This window comes from Ovis canadensis, chromosome 2 (genome assembly GCF_042477335.2).
Source record: "Ovis canadensis isolate MfBH-ARS-UI-01 breed Bighorn chromosome 2, ARS-UI_OviCan_v2, whole genome shotgun sequence".
NCBI classification, from domain to species: Eukaryota; Metazoa; Chordata; class Mammalia; order Artiodactyla; family Bovidae; genus Ovis; species Ovis canadensis.
The window spans coordinates 172,283,729-172,310,478 of NC_091246.1; the positions used below are offsets into that span (position 1 = coordinate 172,283,729).

Here is a 26,750-nt window from a genome sequence, read left to right on the forward strand (position 1 = left end):
ATAGGGACAAGACCATGGCAAGAAATTTTACATAAGAAATACAAATTATAACAACTATGGTATACTATTGAATAGTTACTAAATTATCAATGGGTTAAAAATTACACACCTTTTCAGTTATGATTAAATTGATCATTCTGTTGTTAGTTACAAAAACATACAGACTCCTTGGGCAAGCAGTAGGGCTATACATAACAGTCATTAAAACAAATGTGGTCTTGTGATTTACTCAAGACATCTAGGCTTAGAATTTCTGTTAAGAAAATATAAAAGCAAGCAATAGTAGGTTTACTGCAATTATAACTATTTTAGTATAAACTTGAATCAACTTAAAAATGTAATAAAAGAGGAATGTAAAATGGCTTGGTGCCTTATAGTCCCATCAACATTTTAGGATATCATATGTTATTAAATATGCCGACTATATCTACAATTTTCAATCTATAAAGTCTTTCAGTTTTAATATAAAAGTTGACCAAGGTATATACTACCTGGTGCATATTAGAAATTGTCACAAGAAAAACAAAGTGAGATACTTAACAGAAACACCAACCAGAGGAATAAAATTATTAATAAAAGCAATGCTATGTTCTATAGATATCAACTTACAAAACTGAAATTTAGTAAAGCTATACACTGATGAGATTGTGGTGAGGGGTGATCTCTGCATTGTGAAGAAAATATGAACTGATGCATTCATTGTGAGAAAGTCTGGCAGCAGCACTCAATGGATTTATAACTGTATGTGCCTTTACCATCAAGCAGTCCTTTTGTATTGTTTAGTCACTAAGTCATGTCTAACTCTTTTATGACCCCATGGACTGTAGCCCACCAGGCTCCTCTGTCCGTGGGATTTTTCAGGCAATAATACTGGAGTAGGTTACCATTTCCTTCTCCAAGAGTTCTTTCCAACCCAGGGATTGATCCCATGTCTGCTGCTTTGGCAGGCAGATTCTTAACCACTGAGACACCTGGGTTTATGCCCCAGAGAGAATTTCTAATATATTTGTAAGGAGACATACATGTGTCATTTATTGCAATGTTGTTTGGGATGGAAGGAGTAGGGACAATTTAAGTATCCACTCCTGGAAGACTGTGTAAGTAAAATTTGATGTGTGCACACAATGGCAAAATGGGTAGAAAGCTGGAAGAAATTAATGTGATGATATGCCAACAAATTTGGAAAACTCAGCAGTGGCCACAGGACTGGAAAAGGTCAGTTTTCATTCCAATCGCAAAGGAAGGCAATGCCAAAGAATGCTCAAACTACCACACAATTGCACTCATCTCACACACTAGTAAAGTAATGCTCAAAATTCTCCAAGCCAGGCTTCAGCAATACGTGAACCGTGAACTTCCTGATGTTCAAGCTGGTTTTCGAAAAGGCAGAGGAACCAGAGATCAAATTGCCAACATCCGCTGGATCATCGAAAAAGCAAGAGAGTTCCAGAAAAACATCTATTTCTGCCTTATTGACTATGCCAAAGCCTTTGACTAAGTGGATCACAATAAACTGTGGAAAATTCTGAGAGTGATGGGAATACCAGACCACCTGACCTGCCTCTTGAGAAATCTGTATGCAGGTCAGCAAGCAACAGTTAGAACTGGACATGGAACAACAGACTGGTGCCAAATAGGAAAAGGAGTACATCAAGGCTGTATATTGTCACCCTGCTTATTTAACTTATATGCAGAGTACATCATGAGAAACGCTGGGCTGGAAGAAACACAAGTTGGAATTAAGATTGCTGGGAGAAATATCAATAACCTCAGATATGCAGATGACACCACCCTTATGGCAGAAAGTGAAGAGGAACTAAAAAGCCTCTTGATGAAAGTGAAAGAGGAGAGTGAAGATGTTGACTTAAAGCTCAACATTCAGAAAACGAAGATCATGGCATTTGGTCCCATCACTTCATGGGAAATAGATGGGAAAACAGTGCAAACAGTGTCAGACTTTATTTTTCTTGGCTCCAAAATCACTGCAGATGGTGACTGCAGCCATGAAATTAAAAGACACTTACTCCTTGGAAGAAAAGTTATGACCAACCTAGATAGCATATTCAAAAGCAGAGACATTACTTTGCCAACTAAGGTCCGTCTAGTCTAGGCTATGGTTTTTCCAGTGGTCATGTATGGATGTGAGAGTTGGACTGTGAAGAAAGCTGAGTGCTGAAGAATTGATGCTTTTGAACTGTGGTGTTGGAGAAGACTCTTGAGAGTCCCTTGGACTGCAAGGAGATCCAACCAGTGCATTCTGAAGGAGATCAGTCCTGGGATTTCTTAGGAAGGAATGATGCTAAAACTGAAACTCCAGTACTTTGGCCACCTCATGCAAAGAGTTGATTCATTGGAAAAGACTTTGATGCTGGTAGGGATTGGGGGCAGGAGAAGAAGGGGACGACAGAGGATGAGATGGCTGGATGGCATCACTGACTCGATGGACGCGAGTCTGAGTGAACTCCGGGAGTTGGTGATGGACAGGGAGGCCTGGCGTGCTGCAATTCATGGGGTCGCAAAGAGTCGGACATGACTGAGCGACTGAACTGAACTGAACTGAAGTATACAGCTGTAGATAGATAACCCTAATACTGACTAATGTTGAATGAAAGTAGTACAAAACAGAATGAGGCTTATAGCCCAAAGTGCTCATTCTCTCAGTCGTGTCTGATTCTTTGCGATCTCATGGACTGTAGCATATGAGGCTCCCCTGTCCATGGGGTGTTTTCAGGCAAGAATATAGTAAGCTGGTTGTCATTTCCTCCTCCAGTGGATCTTTCTGACCCAGGGATTGAACTCATGTCTCCCGTGTCTCCTGCACCTCCTGCATTGCAGGCAGATTCTTTACTACTGAGCCATCATGGAAGCCTCTATAACCCCAAAGACTTCTGCAACTTAGAGCATATTCACTTACATGCTGTTTTCTAGTATGCCACACATATAGCCAAATAAATATATGGAGACTGGATTTGAGGAACACACATTCTACAGAGGACTGAAGCGAGGAATGGAGACTGAGAATAAAGTAAACCCAGCTAGGAGTCTTGCCCAGAAAGATGATAATACAAGGCCACACACTGAAGAGGATAATCAACTCAATTTGTGCACCTGAGGTTTAAAACAAAAAGAAAGGAAAACTAAAATTTATATAATTTTAAATGAAAAAAAGCTGAAAGAATGCATAATTCCATGTAAGATGATTGAAATAACAATGAAACATAATACAAACTAATGTTTGTATGAATTTAAGCTAGAACACATGGTATATAAACTGGTTAAACAAAGAAACAAAACAAATACAAAATGGTATACACACTGATTGAAGCTACCTAAAAATGTCTTGTTCATGAGAGGTGGTGAGGGAAAAGGCCTGGTTCTGCCCCTTTAATTTTTCTTGACACCACCTTCTAGGAAAACATTTTACAAGAATGGATTATGGAGGGCCATGGGCAAGGACACTGTACAAAATTTGCTTGGAATCCCTTTTAGGATCTCCTCCTCTTCCTTGCATGAGGCTGGGGTCTAAGACCTACCAACGCTATCACCTCCTCCTTCCTGCAAAGCCCCAGGGAAAGGCTGAAGTGGTAACTTTGACAAGCCCTTTTCTATTCTTCTTTGGATATGATGTCCACATAGCTGGTAAGGTAAGAAAGGGCTTTAGTTTATCTGAAGGCTTATCGCTGCACCTCCACACTCCTTCCACAGGCTAATATATCTGGGAGTGAAGTCCAGGGGAAAGTTGGCACTAGGTTGGGTTAGTCAAAGAATCCCTACTGCCCTTTCAGAACTTAACACATTGTCAGGTTCTCCATTGGAGCCTGGACTAGATGAGTCTTTGAAAACAGTATTGCATTTGATCGTGTCTCCTGTGTATCTCCCTCCTTGATCCTTCAAGGGAGGGTGGCTGCAGAGATATTGCAGAAAAATAGTCTAGGAGAAGGTTGAAGGCCCTGTTTATCCCAGAATAAAACACAATATTTTAAAAACTCGTTAAGAGCTTTTAAAATCTTACCCCAGAATAAAACACAACATGGGTGGAAAATAGAATTTGTTCTTTAAAACTGAGAGTCATTTTAAGTAGTGGAATTATGGATGACAGTTTTCTCCAATTTTACTTATTTTAAATAAATATATACTTACTCCATTATAGCAGGCAAACAATAACATACTCCATTTTCTAGTGTTGGCCAGAGTTCCATCCCAGTAATAAACTATATTATACAATTAATAAGTGTCCCATTGTGTAGCTAATTAGTACATTTATCCTTTATGATTTTAATTGTTAATTATATAGTCATGAATAAATGCTTTGTCTCCCACTGTGAGTACTTTCTACATAACTTTGCAGTTTGCATTTAACTTATCACAAAACTAAGTATATAATAAGACTTACATGAGAAATAGGGGACATTCTAAAATAGAGATGTTTACTTCTAAATAGCCCATACATTAAAAACAATATGTAGCATTTCTGACTACCCTCCTATCAACCTCATTTGAAGTTTTTTCTTCCTGTCGCCTAAGGAAATTCTTCCTACATTATCTAATTTCTCTTACCCACTCTGTGTCACTCTCATCTCCAAATGCAGCAACTTCCGACTTTTTACCTAACAGATGATATTTTTCTCTCATTTTTCTTTCTCAAATGATTTTTACTGAGCAACAAATGTATCTCAAATCCTCCATCCTTCAAAAAATTATGCTCTCAATGTATTATAGGAGATTTTTTACACTGCAAAATGAGTCCCTTCATCCTGTATTCTGTTAATCACAGAAATTAAGACCCACTTTCTTATTTCTTTGCATATTTTTTTAATTCCAAGTTTTAGAGGGTCATGAAGCACTTCATTCATATTCTGTGCAATAAAATAAAATGTAGTGCTTTGTTGGAAACCTATAGTTACATTAAAAATAATGTTGACCTTAGTGACAACAGAGAGGAATATTCTAGTGCTGCACCATAGGGCCTACCTTTCTAAACAATAACAGCAACACAAATTGAGGAGATGGAGAACTAGCATAGTTAGATAAAAGTGAATTAAAAAAAAAGTTTATTACCTTAGTTTCTTTCCTCCATCTGCAATTTTAGCTTTTTGAAGATAACCTTCTTTTTCAACCATCTGCAAGAAGAATGCATATATTAAAACTGTGACAAACTCATACATATTATTAGTTTGAATGAACCTATGCTTTGCAACAGTCACTGCAGTGATGGAAGTTTCCAGTCATAGAACTTTATCAATAATGCATATATAGCTTATGGGAAGTGCCTGCAAGATCATAGTCATTACAAGATGTTAAGTATCCAAAAGAAATATTACAAAGAGTAATGTGAATGATTTGTTGAATAGTGATACACCTTTACTTACACTTCCTTCTGGGCATTAAAGTCACTTCCTTACAAAATTGATTAAAAATGGTAAAACAAAGATAAATTTAATGCCTTCCTTAATTTTATTTATCATCCTTGGAAAAGTTCCTCCTTTTCACCCCTCATTTCTACTTCCCCTTCGATATATCTGCTGAGGCCAGTGAGAGCAAACAATTCAATAGATCTAGGTAGCTGGTTAAACTGGAAGAGCATTTAAAATCCTGATATTTCATGCATTTTGTTCAGCTAGCTACCAAGAAATACTGTAGCAGCATTATCTCATTATCTTCCTCCATGGGGTGGGCTTGCTTCCTTTCCTATTTATATTTATTGGCTTTCACTGTTAATGTAACTGCATATTGCTTAAGAGAGATTCAAATATTCCTTATCATTCCACAGAGATTCTTGTGGAGTTCTAGGGTAAATATATCAGAGAAGGCAATGGCACCCCACTCCAGTACTCTTGCCTGGAAAATCCCATGGATGGAGGAGCCTGGTAGGCTGCAGTCCATGGGGTCGCTAAGAGTCGGGCACGACTGAGTGACTTCACTTTCACTTTTCACTTTCATGCATTGGAGAAGGAAATGGCAACCCACTCCAGTGTTCTTGCCTGGAGAATCCCAGGGACAGGGAAGCCTGGTGGGCTGCCGTCTATGGGGTCACACAGAGTCAGACACGACTGAAGCAACTTAGCAGCAGCAGCAGGGTAAATATATACAGAATGTAAGTTGTGATGCAGTGACATCCCAGTCACAGATGGTGACTGCAGCCATGAAATTAAAAGACGCTTATTCCTTGGAAGAAAATTTGTGACCAACGTAGACAGCATATTCAAAAGCAGAGACATTACTTTACCAACGAAGGCCCGTCTATTCAAAGCTATGGTTTTTCCAGTAGTCTTATATGGACGTGAGAGTTGGACTATAAAGAAAGCTGAGCACCGAAGAATTGATGCTTTTGAACTGTCATGTTGGAGAAGACTCTTGAGAGTCCCTTGAACAGCAAGGAGATCCAACCAGTCCATCCTAAAGGAAATCAGTCCAATATTCACTGGACGGACTGATGTTGAAGCTGAAACTCCAGTACTTTGGCCACCTCATGCGAAGAGCTGACTCATTTGAAAAGACCCTAATGCTGGGAAAGACTGAAGGTGAGAGGAGAAGGGGACGACAGAGAATGAGATGGCTGGATGGCATCACCGACTCAATGGACATGAGTTTGAGTAAACTCGGGCAGTTGGTAATGGACTGGGAGGCTTGGCATGCTGCAGCTCATGGGGTCACTATTTTTCACATAGCTACATTTCCAGAGAATTTCTTTTATTTCAGCATACTTTTCACAAGCCTAGAAGAATCTAAGGAAGCTCTCTTAGATAACTTTTAAAATCATGACGTTCAGTGGTGCCTCTTTTGTACTTAGATATGTCTATTCATTTGCTTTAATCACCTTTTGTCCTAATGTATATGGTCTCTTCTTTTAGGGCCAGAAAATCTTATTTGTCTATCCCATAAATCCATATAATACATTTAGTAATTAATTTTGAGCATCACTAGTTTCTACAAACATTTGGAAGAGAGATGTTTTTAAGAGCAATTAGCATCATAGAAGATGTCTCTTTCTTTATGAATGTATATTTAGAAATTTTGTTGTGTAACAAATAATAGATGGTTGATGGCTGGATGGCATCACTGACTCACTGGACATGCGTTTGAGCAAGCTCCGGGAATTGGTGATGGACAAGGAAGCCTGGTGTGCTGTAGTCCATGGGATCACAAAGAGTCAGACATGACTGAGTGACTGAAGTGAACTGAACGAATGATAGATAAAATTTACCACTTTATTTAAGATTTCTTCTGATGAAAATAAGTTACCAAAAGACTGAATCTATCTGCCAAAAACCTACAAAATCTCTCAACCCATAATAAAATTTTATGCATACATTATTAGCTAAGAATGTTGCCTCCCCCCAGAAAAAAAAAAATCACTAAAAGGCTACTAGGTGGATATTTAGTTCCCAGAGATGTATTATTGATGACCACTTGTCTAAAAAGAGAAGGAAAATGTGAAAGTAGAAACTTAATACTCTTTCAGGGAGAAATCAACATAAGCTGGCTTGAGTAATATACCTTAAAATTCTCTCTCCTTGAATAAGTAATGTTCCTGTATGCACTGGACCTTTTCAAGATAACTAAGATTGAGACCAGGGGCTGGATTTCTCACCTTAGGCTTCTATAAATGGGCATCATTGCCATCAAACAGGCTGAGTCACTTTTCATGGCTTTTGATCAATGCAAGATTGCTAGGCATGTCCACACAGAGGTCCCAGAGAAAACAGGTAAGGAATCTTCTTTTATATTATCTTCTAATGTTCAAGTTGCCTTCCTGGTCATTGGGAGACACTAGTAATCCTTCTAGTGTGTATTTTACCTATTATATTTATTTCTACACTGCATATTTTTACATATCTGTGTATCTGCATATACATATACATATATGTATATAATTACATTTTACATGTAATTATATACATATGCAACCATCATGAACTATTCCCTTGTCTGTTCATTTCTCTCCATTGTTTCTTTCATACTTGATATACAACCTTTTTTCAGTACATTTTTAAATAACATCCCCTTCCCCTAAATACCAGTTGCTCTTCTCAAGGGGACTGCAAAGGCTAATGTTTCTGCTGCATAGTCACATCAGTCATGTCTGACTCTGTGTGACCTTATTTGCTGTAGCCTGCCAGGTTCCTCTGTCCATGGGATTCTCTAGGCAAGAGCACTAGAGAGGGTTGCCATGCCCTCCTCCAGGGGATCTATCTGACCCTTGTCTCCTGCCTTGCAAGTGGATTCTTACTGCCAAGCCACTGGGGAAGCCCTGCAAAGACTAATAGGACAACCTTAATCTTGTTGAGGTTTACATCATTGTGAGATCACATTTCAAGATACTCCTATTCCTCTTTTGGAGGGACTGGATACCATACGTGCCTCCAGTTACCTCAGAGATGAGAAGAGGTTTTGTCCTGGAATAGAAAACTCCAATCAGGTTTCCTATACTGAAAGCACTGCATTATTCAAGTCCCATGCTGAAAAGCAAAGTTTCCATGATGTACACTTAATTACTTTATTATTCCTTGTCATCATATTTTGAAATACTTTTTCATGTTCCAGGCACTAGAAATCACTTATTCCAGGAGGTTCATAGGAGCCAAAAGAACTATTAGGGCAAGCAGAAGATTGCTCTGTATTTTGCATGTGGGTTTATATATGGTACCATATTAATTATTTTAATTACTTATTCCTCTTTAATGTTAATCCCATGGTTTGAATGGACAGTAATCTATAAATTACAGTGGACTACGTTGGTCATTTAGGACCCAGATGGTCTTGCCTCTGGTAATTTACAAAATTATGTCTAGGTTTAGGCATGTGTTTCCCTGGTGGGTCAGATGGTAAAGAATCTGCCTGTAATGCGGGAGACCTGGGTTCAGTCCCTGGGTTGGGAAGATATCCTGGAGAAAAGAATGGCTACACATTCCAATAATCTTGCCTGAGAATTCTACGGACAGAGGAAACTGGTGAGGTACAGTCCATGGGGTCACAAAGAGTCAGACACGGCTGATCAACTGAAACGTGCATTTTCTTTCACTTTGGGATACCACATGCCAAGTTCCAGGCCAGCTTGAAGTTCTTTAAAGTTGTAGCACTTCCTAAACCGTGTACTTAAAAACATCAACCAGTCTTTAGATGCTGAATCTGGCTTCTTGTGCTATTTGTTCAATGTTCCTCAGAAGCCCTATTTAATGTTAAGTGGCAGGAAAGATCAGCAATTTGTCCAGATTGGATGCCAGCCAGTCTGCTAGCAGTGAGGGAGTACTCAGCAGACACAACTGCGCTGAGATACATATGAAAAGAATGAATGGTGGCGGGATATCCAGATAGCACCTGTTTATCAGCCTAAGTTGGAAGCCAGACACAAGGCAAGAGAGCAGAAGACAGCCTGTGATTAATGCTAACAATCAGGCAGAAAGACCAGACTGTAACCGTAACTACAGACACTGCAATTTTTTTTTTTTATGTGAAGTCCTCACATAGTTCTCAGATAAAATAAGTAGAATTGAAAACAATAGAGGTTCATCTATATCAGTACATTATAAGAATTTGTTGAAATACATGTTTATAAATGAAATAAGTTAAATCTAAAACTTTCAGCGCATTTTCATGAGAAAAGACTGATGTTTAGTAACAGAAACACAGAGCCTTCGTTCTGCTGATACATGTGAATGATTGCTCTTTTCTCCTTTGTTCTGATTTCTGTGTTCACTGACAATCTTCTGACTCCTAATTCAGCTTCCTCAGTCCTCTCACATAGAATGTGATGCACCATAGTCAACATCAGGATATGCACCGTTACAAATTAATAAATCAGATTTAAAGTTTATACAGCAGACTCTTAGAAGTTTCATGATGTGAGGTAATCCCGCTGTTGTTTAGTTGCCAAGTTGTGTCTGACTCTTTTGGGACCCTATGGACTACAGCCCACAGAGGGTAGGCTCCTCAGTCTATGGGATTTCCCAGGCAGGTACACCGGAGCGGGCTGCCATTTCCTTCTTCAGGGGAACTTCTGGACCCACGGATGGAACCCACATCTCCTGTGTTAGCGGAGGATTCTTGACCACTGAGCTACCAAGGAAACCCTAGGGATCATCATCTCTGTAAACACTGATAATTTTGATACATATAATCTATTAATATCCACCAAACTGAGACAGGCCTCAGGCCTGAACTGGAGAGAACCCACCAGAGCAGTGGAACCTGTGAAAATTTCTGTATGACTAACTTACTTCCTGGGAGAACTTTGTATCGAATCTCCGTAACTACACACATGAGCTACTATAATTTCAAATAGATTTTGCATTAACGCTTTTCCAATTTAGTAATTAGACACATTACATTTTTTTGAACTTTTGATTGATCACAGTATTTTGTTGATAATATTGTTTTTGATAATTTCTATTATAAAGCACAGAAGGAGGATATCTGGTTATATCATATTACCCCCTAATGATGTTTCTCTTCCTTTTTAAATCTCTTAACATTTCCACTATTCACAGAAATAGAAATTTTGTGTATTTTTTCCATTGATCTTCTTTTTAAAATTATTTTTATGTTTCTATCTTTAAAATAAAAAAATGTATATATTTAATGTGTACAACCTGATATTTTGATTTACATATACATAATGAAATGTTTGGGCTTCCCTGGTTGCTCAGTGGTTAAGAATCTCCCTGCAATGCAAAAGGTGTGTTCGATCCCTGAGTCAGGAAGATCCCCTGGAGAAGGAAGCAAAATTCTTGCCTGGGAAATTCCATGGATAGAGGAGCCTGGAGGTTTACAGTCCATGGCATTGTAAAGAGTTGGACATGACTTAGTGACTAAACAAAAAGAACAGCAGTGAAACCATTACTATAGTCAAGCTACTTAACATATTCATTTCCTCACATAGTTACCTTTTTAAAATTTTTCTCTGGTGAAAGCATGTGAGCTCAACTCTCATAGCAAATTTTCAGTGTACAACACAGCCTTATTAACTGATATAATCACCCTACTGTACAGTCTATCTCTAGAACTTAGTCATCTACAGAACTCCACTGGCTTTCCCTCTCTTGCTCTACTTTCCTCTTTGGGACTCACTGCTTACATTTTTTTTCTTCTCAGTTTCCAGTTATTTCTGTATCGACTCTAGCTTTTTTGCTACATCAGATCTGCTGACCATGTGTGTGGTCTTGTAGTGGAACAGAAACAAAAACAAAGGGAAAAAAAATCACCTTCAAAATTTAGCTTTTCTAAATATCATATAAAGTACTAATTTAAAATATAAATGCTTAATTTTAAATGGCAACCCACTCCAGTATTCTTGTCTGGAGAATCCCTTGGAGGGAGGAGCCTGGTAGGCTACAGCCCATGGGGTTGCAAAGAGTTGGACACGACTGAGCTACTTCACTTCATTTCACTTCAATTTTAGGGCCATCTTACATATAGCTGGAAAATGAACTATGATGCTCTTGCAGACATGAAATATAAAATCTGTGTGTAACAAAGATACATAATTAAGTGTGTGCATACTTTTAGAAAGTGGTAAACCAAAATTTTCAAGTTGAAAACAATAATTACATGAAAAGGAGAATAAAAGAAAAATGATGCTGCGTCATACATGAGAGGTGCCTATAAAGGAGTAATTAAGCATTCTTAAAGATCAGGAAAAGCTGGTCTTGACTTCAGGTCTTAAAGTTAGGCATGGTTTGCTGAATGCAAATTATTTATACCCTGTAGTGTATGTTGTACATTGCTTTCATGGGTTTTCTCCTTCATTTACTCTCAGGATAAGAGAATATGTTGTGCTCTGGGGTTCTGCTGAATGTCTTGAACCAGTTTTCAAATGTTGGGTTTGGCAAAGTACATATTATGTTTTGCCAAATGCATTTCCCCATCATTTTAAACCCCTGTGTATTTCAAGGGAAATTTTACCCACATGTCTCTGATTTATTTACCCTTAACTCATCAAAATATCATCTTGAATAAGCTAGCATTTGATGTTTAAGAACCCCCTTAGCCTTTCATCTTGTGACCAGTGTGTTTCATTTGGTCACCACCAAAAAAATCCAGGTTCTATTTGGGAAACAGGCTGATGAAGGCACTTCTTTCTGTCTCAAGAAATTCAGTCTTTTGGAGCTTTTCCTGTACAAATGCATCTCCTTTCCCTTCCTTTTTTCTCTCTTCCCTGAATTCTATTTCTTCATGCCATTGATGCAAATACAGTGTTCTTTCTTTAACTCTTTTTGGGATTCAGTGAGAATGGCCTTCTTGATTACTGTCTGGGAAATTTATTAGCATAATTCAATTGTTTTGTTATAACTAGTTTTGGTCAAGGCAATAGGGAAGACAAGATTGCTCAATGTTAATAACCCTTTTCATTGTTGTTGTGTGAATGTTCTTCTCTATTGTAGAGTTAAGTGAATTTCAAATGTAGGCCTTGATGGGAAAAGTTACTGTAATCTGTTTTTGTATTTTAATGGCTTCTGAACTCCTTACCATTATCTGAGAACTGTCTCCCTCTACCCACATTTCCAGATTTATATTCCTAGTCAGCCTACCACTTCCCTGGTGGCTCAAACGGTAAAGCATCTGCCTACAATGCGGGAGACCCGGGTTCAACAGCTGGGTCAGGAAGATCTCCTGGAGAAGGAAATGGCAACCCACTCCAGTATTCTTGCCTGGAAAATCCCATGGACGGAGGAGCCTGGTAGGCTATAGTCCATAGGGTCGCAAAGAGTCAGACATAACTGAGCGACTTCACTTTCTTTCTTTTCTAGTCAGTGCAGCATTCATGCAGTTTTTCCAAGATAACAACTTTGTTCTGACTTCCAGACCTCTGTACTTGCTAGTCCTTCTGTTTGCAGCATCCTTCCAGTTATTTGCTTAACAAACTTTATTCACCCTGTAAATCTCAATTTAAATGGCTCTTTCAAATCGTGCTTTTATAAATACTTAATCCAAAGTAGGCTCTCCCTCTCTCATAGAAACTTGTTTGTCTGCTGTCATAGTATGTTGTGTAATTTACATTTATAGAATTATGATTTTCTTTATTTGTTTAATATTTCTCTTCCCCCCTGGACTGACAGGCCCTCCAGAAAAGGACATGACTATTTAGCGTATCATATCACACCCAAACCTAGCACAGGGATGGCCTCAACCAATACTGGAGTTAACACACTCCTACACAACACTGTAAAATCTATATGCTGATAACATTTTGTAAATGAAAATAAATAAAAAAATAAAAAACACTCTTGTTTGAGTAGAGGAAGGGCACATAAAGCAATGAAAACTTGGAGATGGTTTGTATAAGGGTTCTTAAATTATATAGCATTATTAATATACTACCATCTTGAAGATATGGGAGAGTGCTTTTTCCAAAAACCTAATTTTTATCTTAACAGAGTAGAATTTTGAAAGATTAAAGAGCTTTTGGTAGTTTTTTTTTTGCAATTTAAGGAAAGCACAGCCTAATCAATAGAATGATTCCCCCCCAAGAGGCTGTCCTTTGTTTTAACATAAGAAATGTTGTATGCTTACAATGTCTTTCATCCTTAAAGCCCTCACAAGTATTAATTAATCCACAAAATGATATCTGGCTCCAAAAGGTAGAATCTGTGACTTAAGGTTTATCTGCAAAAGCCTGCTTTGCCCTCAAGCCATGGCAACTTCCTGAGCTCTGGCCTGCAAATCCTTCCAGCTCAGGAGGCAGCAGATGATTCTCTAAAACCTGCCACAGGCTTTTGACTCCTGCAGGGTTATCCCCAGACATGCCTTATACACTTTTGATAAACATAAAGATGATAAAGATTTAACATGCTATAAACAGGGTTATTTTTCTTGACTATTTCATTAAAGGAAAAAGGGGAAATGCCCTGAAAATAATTAGGTCTCACAAAGAGTTATAATGAGAAATATACAAGATCAGGAAACAAACACATATTAGTACATTTGACGTTTCATGTTTAAAATCTTGACTGTTTTACAGAGCTGGTTAAGAAACAACACAGCTTCTCAGAAAATAATTTAGTCTCTTGCATTGATAGCATATGGATTTGCATACCAAGTGGCATAAGTGACGTCAGCTGTCAGTGAACTGGGTAGTTTGTACCCTGAGATTTTAGGCTCCAACTAGGAATATATTTTTTCCAGTATTCAAAAGAAATGCATCATGTTGCTGTTTAAACATGTTGATTGCAACTTCTTTTTTAAAGGGGAAGTTAAGTGGTAAATTATGGTTACTGAAGGGTGACAGCATCTAGGGGATCATCCACCATAGCAGACTCCACTCTCAGAAAGTGAATTATTTTCCTCCAAAAAGAGTGGGTGGAATGGGATACTTTTGGTCAGTTAGGCTTAAAGCCAAAGGCTCTCATGATTGCTGGATAATGTTCCAAGAATTTCTAAATATGAGAGATAAAGGAAATGAGATTTTTAGCACAAAATGTGGGATATAAATAAGCTCAAAGACCCAGATGGTAAAAATAATGAGTAATAACATCTACTTAAAGGAGGTTACTGTTTTCTAAAGTGTTTTGGTACATGTTGTTTTATATATGGTAGCTCATCCTGGTAGGTATTGGCGAGGAAAGCCACTGCAAGAACTTACGGATGACTACAGAAGCAACCCTGAGGCAGGGTTGGGGAAAGAAAGAGAGATGTAGAGACGGAAGGAAGGGACATGTCAGACTGTGGAAAAAATATTTGAATCTAGGTTAAAAATAAGTATACAGTTTTATTAGGCAAATATAAAAGCAGCTTTATAGGTTCTGGAAAAATAATTCAAGTTTTGATGTAAACAGTAATGGATAATTAAAAATCAATACAAACTTTTTGTTAGAAGGAATTGGTGATTATTTTCTGTCTATCATAATGGAGTAGTTCATAAGTCAAGACTTGTAGGGAAAAGGTAAACATTTCTATCTTTAAAATAACATTAAGTAAGCAATTTAATTCAAGTAGAGACTGATGAATAAAAATTGAATCTAACCTCTGTTCACAAGGGAGAACGAGAGCTTAATAAGTACTCATAGAAAGGATGCAGGGAACCCCAATGCAGGCATAGAAAGTAGATTAGTTGGTAGTTCCAATAGAGTTTTTAGAGCTTGTGTGTGTGTGTGTGTGTGTGTGTGTGTGTAAACAGAGAGATTGAATAGGAATGCAGGGAAAGAGATTTACAGACACTGAAAGCTAAAGAGATCAACAAACTACTGTTTTTTTTTCCTTTTATCTAGCAGTAGTTCCCAATGCCACTTTTCCAAGTTTATCTGATCTAGTATAGTGTATTAAGCATATAGATATATTTTTTCTTAGTTACATTATCCATAACTTGAGATCTTTTAAAAATAAGTTTAATTTATTGAGAATTGAGGCTGCAGAGTCAAGGCATATAACTACCAGCCAACAAACCAACAAATAACCTTGAAGTTAGGAAGGTACATTAAGAAAACTTTCTGGAGTATTTTAATTCTTTCAATATTAGCCCATGCTTTATATATAGGCATAGCAAAAGTGTACCATTAGTTATTGGTTAAATTTAAGTAATAATCATAATTTTATTTTTAAATTCATAATTAATACACATATCATACAAAAATTTGAAAGTTTATGGCATTTTTCAAATATAATCTCATATATATTCGCACATATAAAATTACATATAATTTCATACATATTTATATTACATACACACACTCATATAGCTTCATTTTCAGTTTAACTTTTGCCATGTTTCATCAAACACTTCAGAGAGACATTTGCATGTGCTATACTTAAAATAAAGCATTTTATTTATATGCACTTTATTTGTTCTGTAAGGCAAATGTATACAAAAGAAACACCATTACTTTTCTATTCACTGTACAGCTATACTGTGCCAGGCCTTCCATGAAGTTTTAATAATAAAACAGTAAGTGAAGCATAGCTCTCCCCTCAAATACCTTACAGTGCAGTAAGAGAGATATAAAAGGAAACAGGCAATTTCAATGTGATCAGAGATAGAGTCAGTTTAGAGATAGAGGCAGGGAAAGCTGCCTCAGAAAGGCAGAATCAAGAAGGGCTACCTGATTCAAAGTTGAGGAATCAAAGAAATACTTTCCAGGGAAAATGTTCTCTAAGTTGAAACCTAAGTGGTCAATTTTGAAAACAAGATATTGTTATATCTAATTAAATTTAAAAATATGCCTTTCACTATGATTAGCAGTCATATATGTATTAATCTCTGAAATCAATGATATTATTTTAATAAATCTTTACTATCTTATTAAACCAATTGACATGTGTGTCTTTTACAAACAAACACTAGTGCCAGAAACAATGTAAGGGGAAATATGATATAATAAAGAAAATACAAGTCATGACCCCTAACTAAAAAGCATTTATAGTCTAGCCATGGAACAAGTCTATTACCCATGAAATAAGAGTGGACAACACAAAAGAGTGTTGAGATGAAGGAACTATAATTGTTACAGAAAATCCGAGCTCTTTCAGGGTAAGAGTCATGTCTTAATCATGTTACTATTGCTGGCTTGAGGGTATGTATTTGGCAGTAGATAATAAATAAGGTAAATCAGGGCTGTGAGAAAGTCTATAGACTTGATGCTATAGAAAATAGGAAGCTGCTGCAAGTTGTGACTAGGAGAATGAAATAATGAAGCTTCTATTTAAAGAAGGCTGGTGTGGAATTACTGCAGAATCAGTGGGAGAGGTGTGGTGGAATACAGCGGGGTGAGGCCAGAGCACTGAAAGGCCTGGGGAACACGTGCCTGCACATATGGAAAAAAGGTGAGAACATCATACCCACTCTGGAGAAAACACTTCAGAAAATGTTGACTTACATGAAGGGGCATAGAGTAAATAAAGGATCCAGAGAAAATGTGTTCTCAGCCTAGATAAATGTTCACTACAAACAGGGATATGGTAGATTAGGAATTTGGGATTAACATGTACACTCTGTGTGTGTGCTAAATCGCCTCAGTCGTGTTCGATTCTTTACAACCCTAGGGACTGTATAGCCTCTGTCCATAGGATCATCTAGGCTAGAATACTGGAATAGGTTGCCGTGCACTTCTCCAGGGGATCTTCCTGACCCAGGGATGGAACCCAGTCTCTTACATCTCCTGCATTGCCAGGAGGGTTCTTTACCACTAGCACCATCTGGGAAGCCCCATGTACACACTACTATATATAAACTAGATAACTAACAAGGACCTTCTATATATATAGTACAGGGAATGCTGATTAATGTTCTGCAGTAACCTAAATGGAAAAATAATTTGAAAAAGAATATATAGATATACCTGAATCATTTTGCTATACACTTGAAGCTAATACAACATTGTTAATCAACTACACTCCAATATAAACTAAAAAAAATTAAAATTAAATGTGAACAAAAATTTCTATTAAAAAGAGGTAACTTGTTCTTTTAAGTAAGTATAAAAAATAATGGTAGGGTCAATGGAAATAGAAGTGAATTTGAGAAGAAGGTGATGATGGGTTCAACTTGAAATATTTCACATCTAGAGTGACCCTAAGATATACTAGAACAAATGACTAAGTAACATTTCAAGATATATGATGAGATAATGAAGAGAAAATACACAAGTATGCATCGGTGTATTATAAGCCTGGAAGTAAAAAAAAAAAAGTCATTAACTATCTCATTTATCTCATAACTATCTCATTTGTGCATTCAGTTAACACACATTTACTGAAATTTTATTACGTTCTTACAGTTATTATAATCATGGGAATCAAGATCTAAACAACAGGCCTGCTCCCACAGAACACTCTAAGGAGATGACAAACAAAAAGAAAATGCAGAGTATGCCATATGGTGATAAGTTGTATGGAGAAAAATAAATTAGGGTAAGAGAAAAGGAGTGTGGACAGAAATGGTGGTTGTCTTAATTCGTTCATTTGTATTTAGGGGAGACTAGAGAAGAGCTATTTTAAAAAGTGATATTTGAATAGAGACGCAGTGAAAAGGAAGGAACAAGGCTTACAAATTTCTGGGTGCCAAATGAACTATTCTGTACCAGACAGAACAAAGAGCAGGTGAAATGGCCCTAAGGAAAAAGTAAAGAGGTCATCTTGGCTGGAGCAGAGTGTCAGGAGAAGAGAGGAAAGGATGAAGCACAGAGATGTCTGGGTCCTGTAGAAGCTGGAAAGTAACTTCATCTCTTTCAGGTTTTACTCTGGAGACACTGGAAATCAGAGAGGTATTTGAGCCAAAGCGTGACATCAACTAACTTACATTTTAACAATCTCACGCTAGCTGTTGTATCAAAAATTAAAAAAAAATAGAAAGCAAGAGTGAAAGTAGATACACCTATTAGGAAGGCGTTATAATAAACGTTACCATATGAGCCACCAGGGAAGCCCAAAGTCTTCTCTGGTAGCTCAGGCAGTAAAGAATCTGCCAGCAATGCAGGAGGCTGAGGTTCGATCCGTGGGTTGGGAAAATCCCTTGGAGAAGGAAATGGCAACCCACTCCAGTACTCTTGCCTGGAAAATTCCATGGATAGAGAAGCTTGGTGGGCTACAGTTCATGGGGTCTCAAAGAGTCGGACATAACCGAGTAACTAAAGCATACACAATAAACTAGGAGATGAATGACATAGCATAAAGGTGGGAGAAAGTGAAATGATTCTAGGTGGATTTTAAATACAAAGCAAATGGGGTTCTTTGGTGTTTTAGTTTATGTAATGAAATAAACAAAAGTCAACGATGACTAACAGTTTTGACTGTAGGACCTAGAAGAATGGAGTTACAACCTGTGAAATGGAAAAGACTGTGAGAAGCAGGTCTGGAGGGAAATCAGAATTACTTTTGGATGTTAAATTTGAGATATAGACATATAAATGAAAATGCCACAATGTACAGTATTGTAGTTTAGGGCAATGACAAGGGCAATCCTGAAGACTGAATATTAGAAGTGGTTAGTGTAACACAGTATATGAAACAACAACATTGAAATGAGATTTCTTAGTGAATAAATGTAGACAGAAGGAAGAAAAGTTTAGAGTTGATCTCCAAGATGAATGAGAACCAGCAAAGGAGATGGAAAGTTAGTGGCCACTTAATTATTTGGATATCCAAAAGACAGCAGTTTCCTGGTAGTCGTGTGAGGAAAATGTTTCCAAAAAGTTATTAATTGGATTAAATTCTGAGATAGATGTTCTAAGGAGAAAACCCAAACTTTACCAACATGTGCCCATGTTGGTACGAACCTTAGTAACATGAAAGTAACAGATGACCTTGTTAAGAGGTGAGTGGTTGGGATAAATGCCTAAATGGAGTTGCTGCAAGAAGTAAAAGGAGGGGAGAAATTAGGGACATTAAGGTAGAAAATAATTTAAAGAATTTTTTATTCTGAAGTAAAACAGAATAACGAAGCAATTAGTAGAGTGGACATAAGTGACCTAAAACATGCCAAGTGAAGAAATCATAGAACTGCGCCAAGAAAAAAAATCATTTTAAACTGGAAGCATGTTGACTAATACGAAGTACAAGAAGAATAAGCAAGGAGAAAGGGGGCATTGTATTTATCAAAAAGGAGATCATTAATAAAAAGAAAGTTACATATCAAAAAGTTTGTGTTTATGTGTTTGTAAGGAGTACATCAAGGCTGTATATTGTCACCCTGCTTATTTAACTTATATGTAGAGTACATCATGAGAAACGCTGGGCTGGAGAAGCACAAGCTGGAATCAAGATTGCCGGGAGAAATATCAATAACCTCAGATATGCAGACGACACCACCCTTATGGCAGAAAGTGAAGAAGAACTAAAGAGCATCTTGATGAAAGTGAAAGAGGAGAGTAAAAAAGTTGACTTAAAGCTTAACATTCAAGTAAGCCAGAAAGAAAAACACCAATACAGTATACTAATGCATATATTTTTGGAATTTAGAAAGATGGTAATGATAACCCTGTATATGAGACAGCAAAAGAGACACAGATGTATAGAATAGTCTTTTGGACTCTGTGGGAGAGGGAGAGGGTGGGATGATTTGGGAGAATGGCACTGAAACATGTATAATATCATATATGAAACGAATCGCCAGTCCAGGTTCGATGCATGATACTGGATGTTTGGGGCTGGTGCACTGGGACGACCCAGAGGGATGGTACAGGGAGGGAGGAGAGAGGGGTGTTCAGGATGGGGAACACGTGTATACCTGTGGCCGACTCATGTTGATGTATGGCAAAACTAATACAATATTGTAAAGTAATTAACCTCCAATTAGAATAAATAAATTTATATTAAAAATAAAGCTCAACATTCAGAAAACTAAGATCATGACATCCGGTCCCATTACTTCATGGCTAATGAAGTAATGCGACCCCATGATGGGTAACAGTGAAAACAGTGGCTGACTTTATTTTTCTGGGCTCCAAAATCACTGCAGATGGTGACTACAGCCATGAAATTAAAAGACGCTTGCTCCTTGGAAGAAAAGTTATGACCAACTTAGCATATTAAAAAGCAGAGACATTACTCGTCAACAAAGGTCCATCTAGTCAAAGCTGTGGTTTTTCCAGTGGTCATGTATAGATGGAGGGTTGGACTATAAAGAAAGCTGAGCACTAAGAATTGATGCTTTTGAACTGTGGTGTTGGAGAAGACTCTTGAGAGTCCCTTGGACTGCAAGGAGCTCCAACCAATCCATCCTAAAGGAGATCGGTCCTGGGTATTCATTGGAAGAACTGATTTGAAGCTGAAACTCCAATACTTTGGCCACCTGATGAGAAGAAAGATTGAGGGCAGGAGAAGAAGAGGACTACAGAGGATAAGATGGCTGGATGGCATCACCGACTCAATGGACATAGGTTTGAGTGGTCTCTGGAAGTTGGTGATGGACAGGGAGGCCTGGCGTGCTGTGGTTCATGAGGTCGCAAAGAGTCAGACACGACTGAGCAACTGAATTGAACTGAACTGAAGATATCTCTAAGATATCTCTAAGTTATTTATATCTACTTCATTTTTTTATGTTTTGTAGGATGTTTGAGGCACTCTTAATTGTCATTAGGATACAACAATAAACAAGAAGATTAAAAAAAAAACTTGCTCTCAGTCTTGGAATCTACAGATAAAGGATTAATTTTTCCTTAAAAATGTCAAAATCCTCAGTAAGTGCCTGATAACCAATGTCAGGTCCATGAATCAAGGCAAATTGGAAGTGGTCAAACAAGAGATGGTAAGAGTGAACGTCGACATTCTAGGAATCAGTGAACTAAAATGGACTGGAATGGGTGAATTTAACTCAGATGACCATTATATCTACTACTGCAGGCAGGAATTCCTCAGAAGAAATGGAGTAGCCATGATGGTCAACAAAAGAGTCTGAAATGCAGTACTTGGATGTGATCTCAAAAACGACAGAGTGATTTCTGTTTCCAAGGCAAACCATTCAAAATCACAGTTATCCAAGTCTATGCCCCAACCAGTAATGCTGAAGAAGCTGAAGTTGAATGGTTCTATGAACACCTACAAGACCTTTTAGAACTAACACCCCAAAAAGATGTCCTTTTCATTACAGGGGACTGGAATGCAAAAGTAGGAAGTCAAGAAACACCTGGGGTAACAGGCAAATTTGGCCTTGGAATGTGGAATGAAGCAGGGCAAACACTAATAGAGTTTTGCCAAGAAAATGCACTGGTCATAGCAAACACCCTCTTCCAACAACACAAGAGAAGACTCTACACATGGACATCACCAGATGGTCAACACCGAAATCAGATTGATTATATTCTCTGCAGCAAAAGACGGAGAAGCTCGATACAGTCAACAAAAACAAGACGAGGAGCTGACTGTGGCTCAGATCATGAACTCCTTATTACCAAATTTAGACTGAAATTGAAGAAAGCAGGGGAAACCGCTAGACCATTCAGGTATGACCTAAATCAAATCCCTTATGATTATACAGTGGAAGTGAGAAATAGATTTAAGGGCCTAGATCTGATAAGCAGAGTGCCTGATGAACTATGGAATGAGGTTCATGACATTGTACAGGAGACAGGGATCAAGACCATCCCCATGGAAAAGAAATGCAAAAAAGTAAAATGGCTGTCTGGGGAGGCCTTACAAATAGCTGTGAAAAGAAGAGAGGTGAAAAGCAAAGGAGAAAAGGAAACATATAAGCATCTGAATGCAGAGTTCCAAAGAATAGCAAGAAGAGATAAGAAAGCCTTCTTCAGAGATCAATGCAAAGAAATAGAGGAAAAGAACAGAATGGGAAAGACTAGAGTTCTCTTCAAGAAAATTAGAGATACCAAGGGAACATTACATGCAAAGATGGGCTCGATAAAGGACAGAAATGGTTTGGACCTAACAGAAGCAGAAGATATTAAGAAGAGATGACAAGAATACGCAGAAGAACTGTACAAAATAGATCTTCATGACCCGGATAATCATGATGATGTGATCACTCATCTAGTGCCAGACATCCTGGAATGTGAAGTCAAGCGGGCCTTAGAAAGCATCACTACAAACAAAGCTAGTGGAGGTGATGGAATTCCAGTTGAGCTGTTTCAAATCCTGAAAGATGATGCTGTGAAAGTGCTGCACTCAGTATGCCAGCAAATTTGGAAAACTCAGCAGTGGCCACAGGACTGGAAAAGGTCAGTTTTCATTCCAGTCCCTAAGAAAGGCAATGCTAAAGAATGCTCAAACTACCGCACAATTGCATTCATCTCACATGCTAGTGAAGTAATGCTCAAAATTCTCCAAGCCAGGCTTCAGCAATATGTGAACTGTGAACTCCCTGATGTTCAAGCTGGTTTTTGAAAAGGCAGAGGAACCAGAGATCAAATTGCCAACATCCGCTGGATCATCAAAAAAGCAAGAGAGTTCCAGAAAAACATCTATTTCTGCTTTATTGACTATGCCAAAGCCTTTGACTGTGTGGATCACATTAAACTGTGGAAAATTCTGAAAGAGATGGGAATACCAGACCACCTGACCTGCCTCTGAGAAATCTGTATGCAGGTCAGGAAGCAACAGTTAGAACTGGACATGGAACAACAGACTGGTGCCACATAGGAAAAGGAGTACGTCAAGGCTGTATATTGTCATCCTGCTTATTTAACTTATATGCAGAGTACATCATGAGAAACGCTGGACTGGAAGAAACACAGCTAGAATCAAGATTGGTGGGAGAAATATGAATAACCTCAGATATGCAGATGACACCACCCTTATGGCAGAAAGTGAAGAGGAACTAAAAGGCCTCTTGATGAAAGTGAAAGTGGAGAGTGAAGAAGTTGGCTTAAAGCTCAACATTCAGAAAACGAAGATCATGGCATCTGGTCCCATCACTTCATGGGAAATAGAAGGGGAAACAGTGGAAACAGTGTCAAACTTTACTTTTTGGGCTCCAAAATCACTGCAGATGGTGACTGCAGCCATGAAATTAAAAGACACTTACTCCTTGGAAGAAAAGTTATGACCAACCTAGATAGCATATTCAAAAGCAGAGACATTACTTTGTCGACTAAAGTCCGTCTAGTCAAGGCTATGGTTTTTCCAGTAGTCATGTATGGATGTGAGAGTTGGACTGTGAAGAAGGCTGAGAACCGAAGAATTGATGCTTTTGAAGTGTGGTGTTGGAGAAGACTCTTGAGAGTCCCTTGTACTACATGGAGATCCAACTAGTCCACTCTGAAGGAGATCAGCCCTGGGATTTCTTTGGAGGGAATGATGTGAAAGCTGAAACTCCAGTACTTTGGCCACCTCATGTGAAGAGTTGACTCATTGGAAATGACTCTGATGCTGGGAGGAATTGGGGGCAGGAGAAGAAGGGGACGACAGAGGATGAGATGGCTGGATGGCATCACTGACTCGTGAGTCTGAGTGAACTCTGGGAGTTGGTGATGGACAGGGAGGCCTGGCGTGCTGTCATTCTTGGGGTCGCAAAGAGTCGGACACGACTGAGCGACTGAACTGAACTGAACCGAACCGAACTGAACCTTTACTTCACTGGAGAAGGAAATGGCAACCCACTCCAGTATTCTTGCCTGTGAAACCATGGACAGAGGAGCCTGGCAGTCTGCAGTCCATAGTGTCAGAAAGAGTGGGACACAACCTAGCAACTAAATCACCACTACCACCTGTTACTCACACTCCTCTGTAACCCCTCCTCAAGTATAGACTGAATTTAGTGTCCAAGATAATGTAGCAAAACTGATGGGATATCACTTCTATGATTAGGTTGCAAAAGATTCTTTTTCACCTTACTAACAGACTCTCTGGTGCTTCCCTGAGGCTCAAGTGGTAGAGAATCTGCCTGCAAGGCAGGAGACTTGGGTTCAATCTCTGCATCAGAAAGATCTCCTGGAGGGCAGCATGGCAACGCACTCTAATATTCTTGCTAGGAAAATCTCCTGGACAGAAGAGCCTGGTAGGCTGTTGCCCGTGGGGGTCACAAAGAGTCAGACGTGACTGAAGTGACGGAGCGCACGCAACAGATTCTCTTGCTTTCTAAGCTGGCGTGCTTTTAAGAAGAAAGCAAACACGCAAGTGGCAAGGAAGGAAGAGAAGCCTCTGGCCAAAGGCCTCGAAGGAATGAATCATGCCAACAGCCGTGTGCTCGAGCTTCAAAACAGATTCTTCCCCATTTAAGCCTTCAGATGCTACCACAATTTTAGCTTAAACTTTGAGGGAAAACTTTTGAAAGACTCCGAGCCACAGGACCCTGCTAGCTTATGCCCAAATTTCAGACCGAACGGAACGTGAGGTATATGCTGTCCTAAGTTGCTGAGTTCTGAGGTAATTTATTTTGTTGACAGTAGAAAAATAATACAGTAATGAAGTGAAACACTTACCAATTGTTCCAATGGAGGAATGACATCTTTCAAGACATGCTGTGAATGATTTCTTCTGTGCCGGGATATCTGAAAAAATGGTGATATTTGATAACAATTATAAAATTTATATTAAAAAGCTTTAAATAAAAGAGCATAATTTTATAACAGTGGACATGAAAATCAGCATATTCAAATTCATTCAAAAGGTGAATAAAGTAAATTTAAATAGCAACTAAATGTTTTGGACATTAACTAATTTGGATAAAAGGTGTACTCAAAGATGGCTGGCTGTAATGATATCTCATATTCCATGTGGTCTCCTTACCCTTTGACCTTGATATCCTTCCTATCAAATGGTGGGGTGTATGCTGTTTCATTTTGAACTTGGGTGGACCTTTATACATGCTTTAACCAGAATACATGGCAGAAGTGACATATATGACTCCAAATATTAGAGTATAAAAATACCACTCACTCCTCGCTTGTTCTCTCGGAACCCTCCCAAATCATCCTCCTCTGCAGAAACGGCTGTGCTCCTGTTTGAATGTTCTTTCTGTTGTTGAAGGCTGGAGCCCAGTTCTCTGGGCATAGGAAGGATCTGCTCTCCTGCCTGCTGGGACCTGCAGAAAGGGGCTCCCAAGGCCAACACCCTTTCTTCCAGAGGAGGAGCTGAGGTCTGGGTTTACTTTTATTTTTTCCATTTAGGGTGTACCCTTGGGGACAGGTAAGGAGGGAAGGTGAGGTCTCTAGGTGGTGTCGCGGTGTGATACTGGATACTGAATAATACATTTGCTGTTTTTTGTTAAAAAAGAAAAACAAAAAGTCACCATGTTGAGAGGAATCCCAAATTGGCCCATTCAGAGAGACCAGTTTTCTAGCTGACAGACTAGGTGAGTTTCCAGCAGACAGCCAATATCAGCCACTGACCAAGTGAACAAAAAATACCTTCATGATTCCTTCTTCTAGGCATTGAATCCCCACAGCTTTCAGGCCTTCTCAGTAGAGATATCAAACCCTGCAGTAGCTACTCCTATTGTGCTTTATCTGAATTTTTGACCAGATTCCATCAGCCAAAAAAAAAAAAAATAATAATAACTGTTTTACACCTCTATGTTTCAGAGGGATCTGCAATGCTGTAGAAGTAACTGGGACAAAATACTTAATATTGAAAAATTTGTATTTATGCTGTGTGTTTATAAACTTAGCTTCTTCAGAGTTAATGTGCTATTAATGTCCATGTCTTCCACCATTATCCATATATATATATATATATAAATATACAAAACACAGTAAGTGTTTTCAGAACAAATTTTCTTTAAATGCCTTATCTTTTCTCCTGAAGAAGTATCATAGACAGATTCTATAGTAAAAAAAAAAGGAATTTATAATTAAAAATCATATTTTAAATTTTAAATAAAAGCTCTCATTAATAGTATGATTTCACTATAAAGGGATTTTCCAGTACTTTGCATAAAGAAGAGACGGTGGTAGGGCAAATCAGTAGGAAGAGAAAGAAACAGACAGAAATTGAAGAGAAAGAGAGAGAGACATGAGAGTAAGGAATCTTTAAATTAGGCATTATATCTAGAAAATAATTTTGGATGATTTTGGCTCTGTTTACCAGCACATAAAACAGACTGAAAAGATCAATTCAGTGCCAGCTAAGATTGTGGTGGAGTTGTTGTTCAGTCGCTCAGTCATGTGAGACTCTGTAACCCCAGAACTGCAGAACGCCAGGCTTCCCTGTCCTTCACCATCTCCTGGAGCTTGCTCAAACTCATGTCCATTGAATCAGTGATGCCATCCAACCATCTCGTCCTCTGACCACCCCTTCTCGTCCTGCATTCAATCTTTCCCAGCATCAGTGTCTTTTCTAACGAGTCAGCTCCTCACAACAGGTGACTAAAGTATTGGAGCTTCAGCTTCAGCATCATTCCTTCCATGAATATTCATGATTGATTTCCTTTAGGA

At 38.4% G+C, this 26,750-nt stretch overlaps 1 protein-coding gene across 8 annotated transcripts in view; it reads right to left on the reverse strand.

The window, feature by feature from the left end:
• The window catches only part of ARHGAP15 (Rho GTPase activating protein 15), a 706,829-nt gene that overhangs the window by 588,121 nt on the left and 91,958 nt on the right, over positions 1 to 26,750 (reverse strand). For 7 of the 8 annotated variants that reach the window (XR_011254561.1, XM_069577672.1, XM_069577677.1 and 4 more), the window contains 2 exons: positions 24,798 to 24,866; positions 5,059 to 5,120 (listed from right to left, as the gene is read on the reverse strand). Coding sequence is in view for 7 of the 8 variants with exons in the window: in XM_069577672.1 (XP_069433773.1) it covers positions 5,059 to 5,120; positions 24,798 to 24,866 (131 nt within the window). In the remaining variant the exon portion in view is untranslated. Of the gene's footprint in view, positions 1 to 5,058; positions 5,147 to 24,775; positions 24,867 to 26,750 lie in introns of all 8 variants that reach the window. The other variant, XM_069577669.1, reaches the window with a different exon arrangement.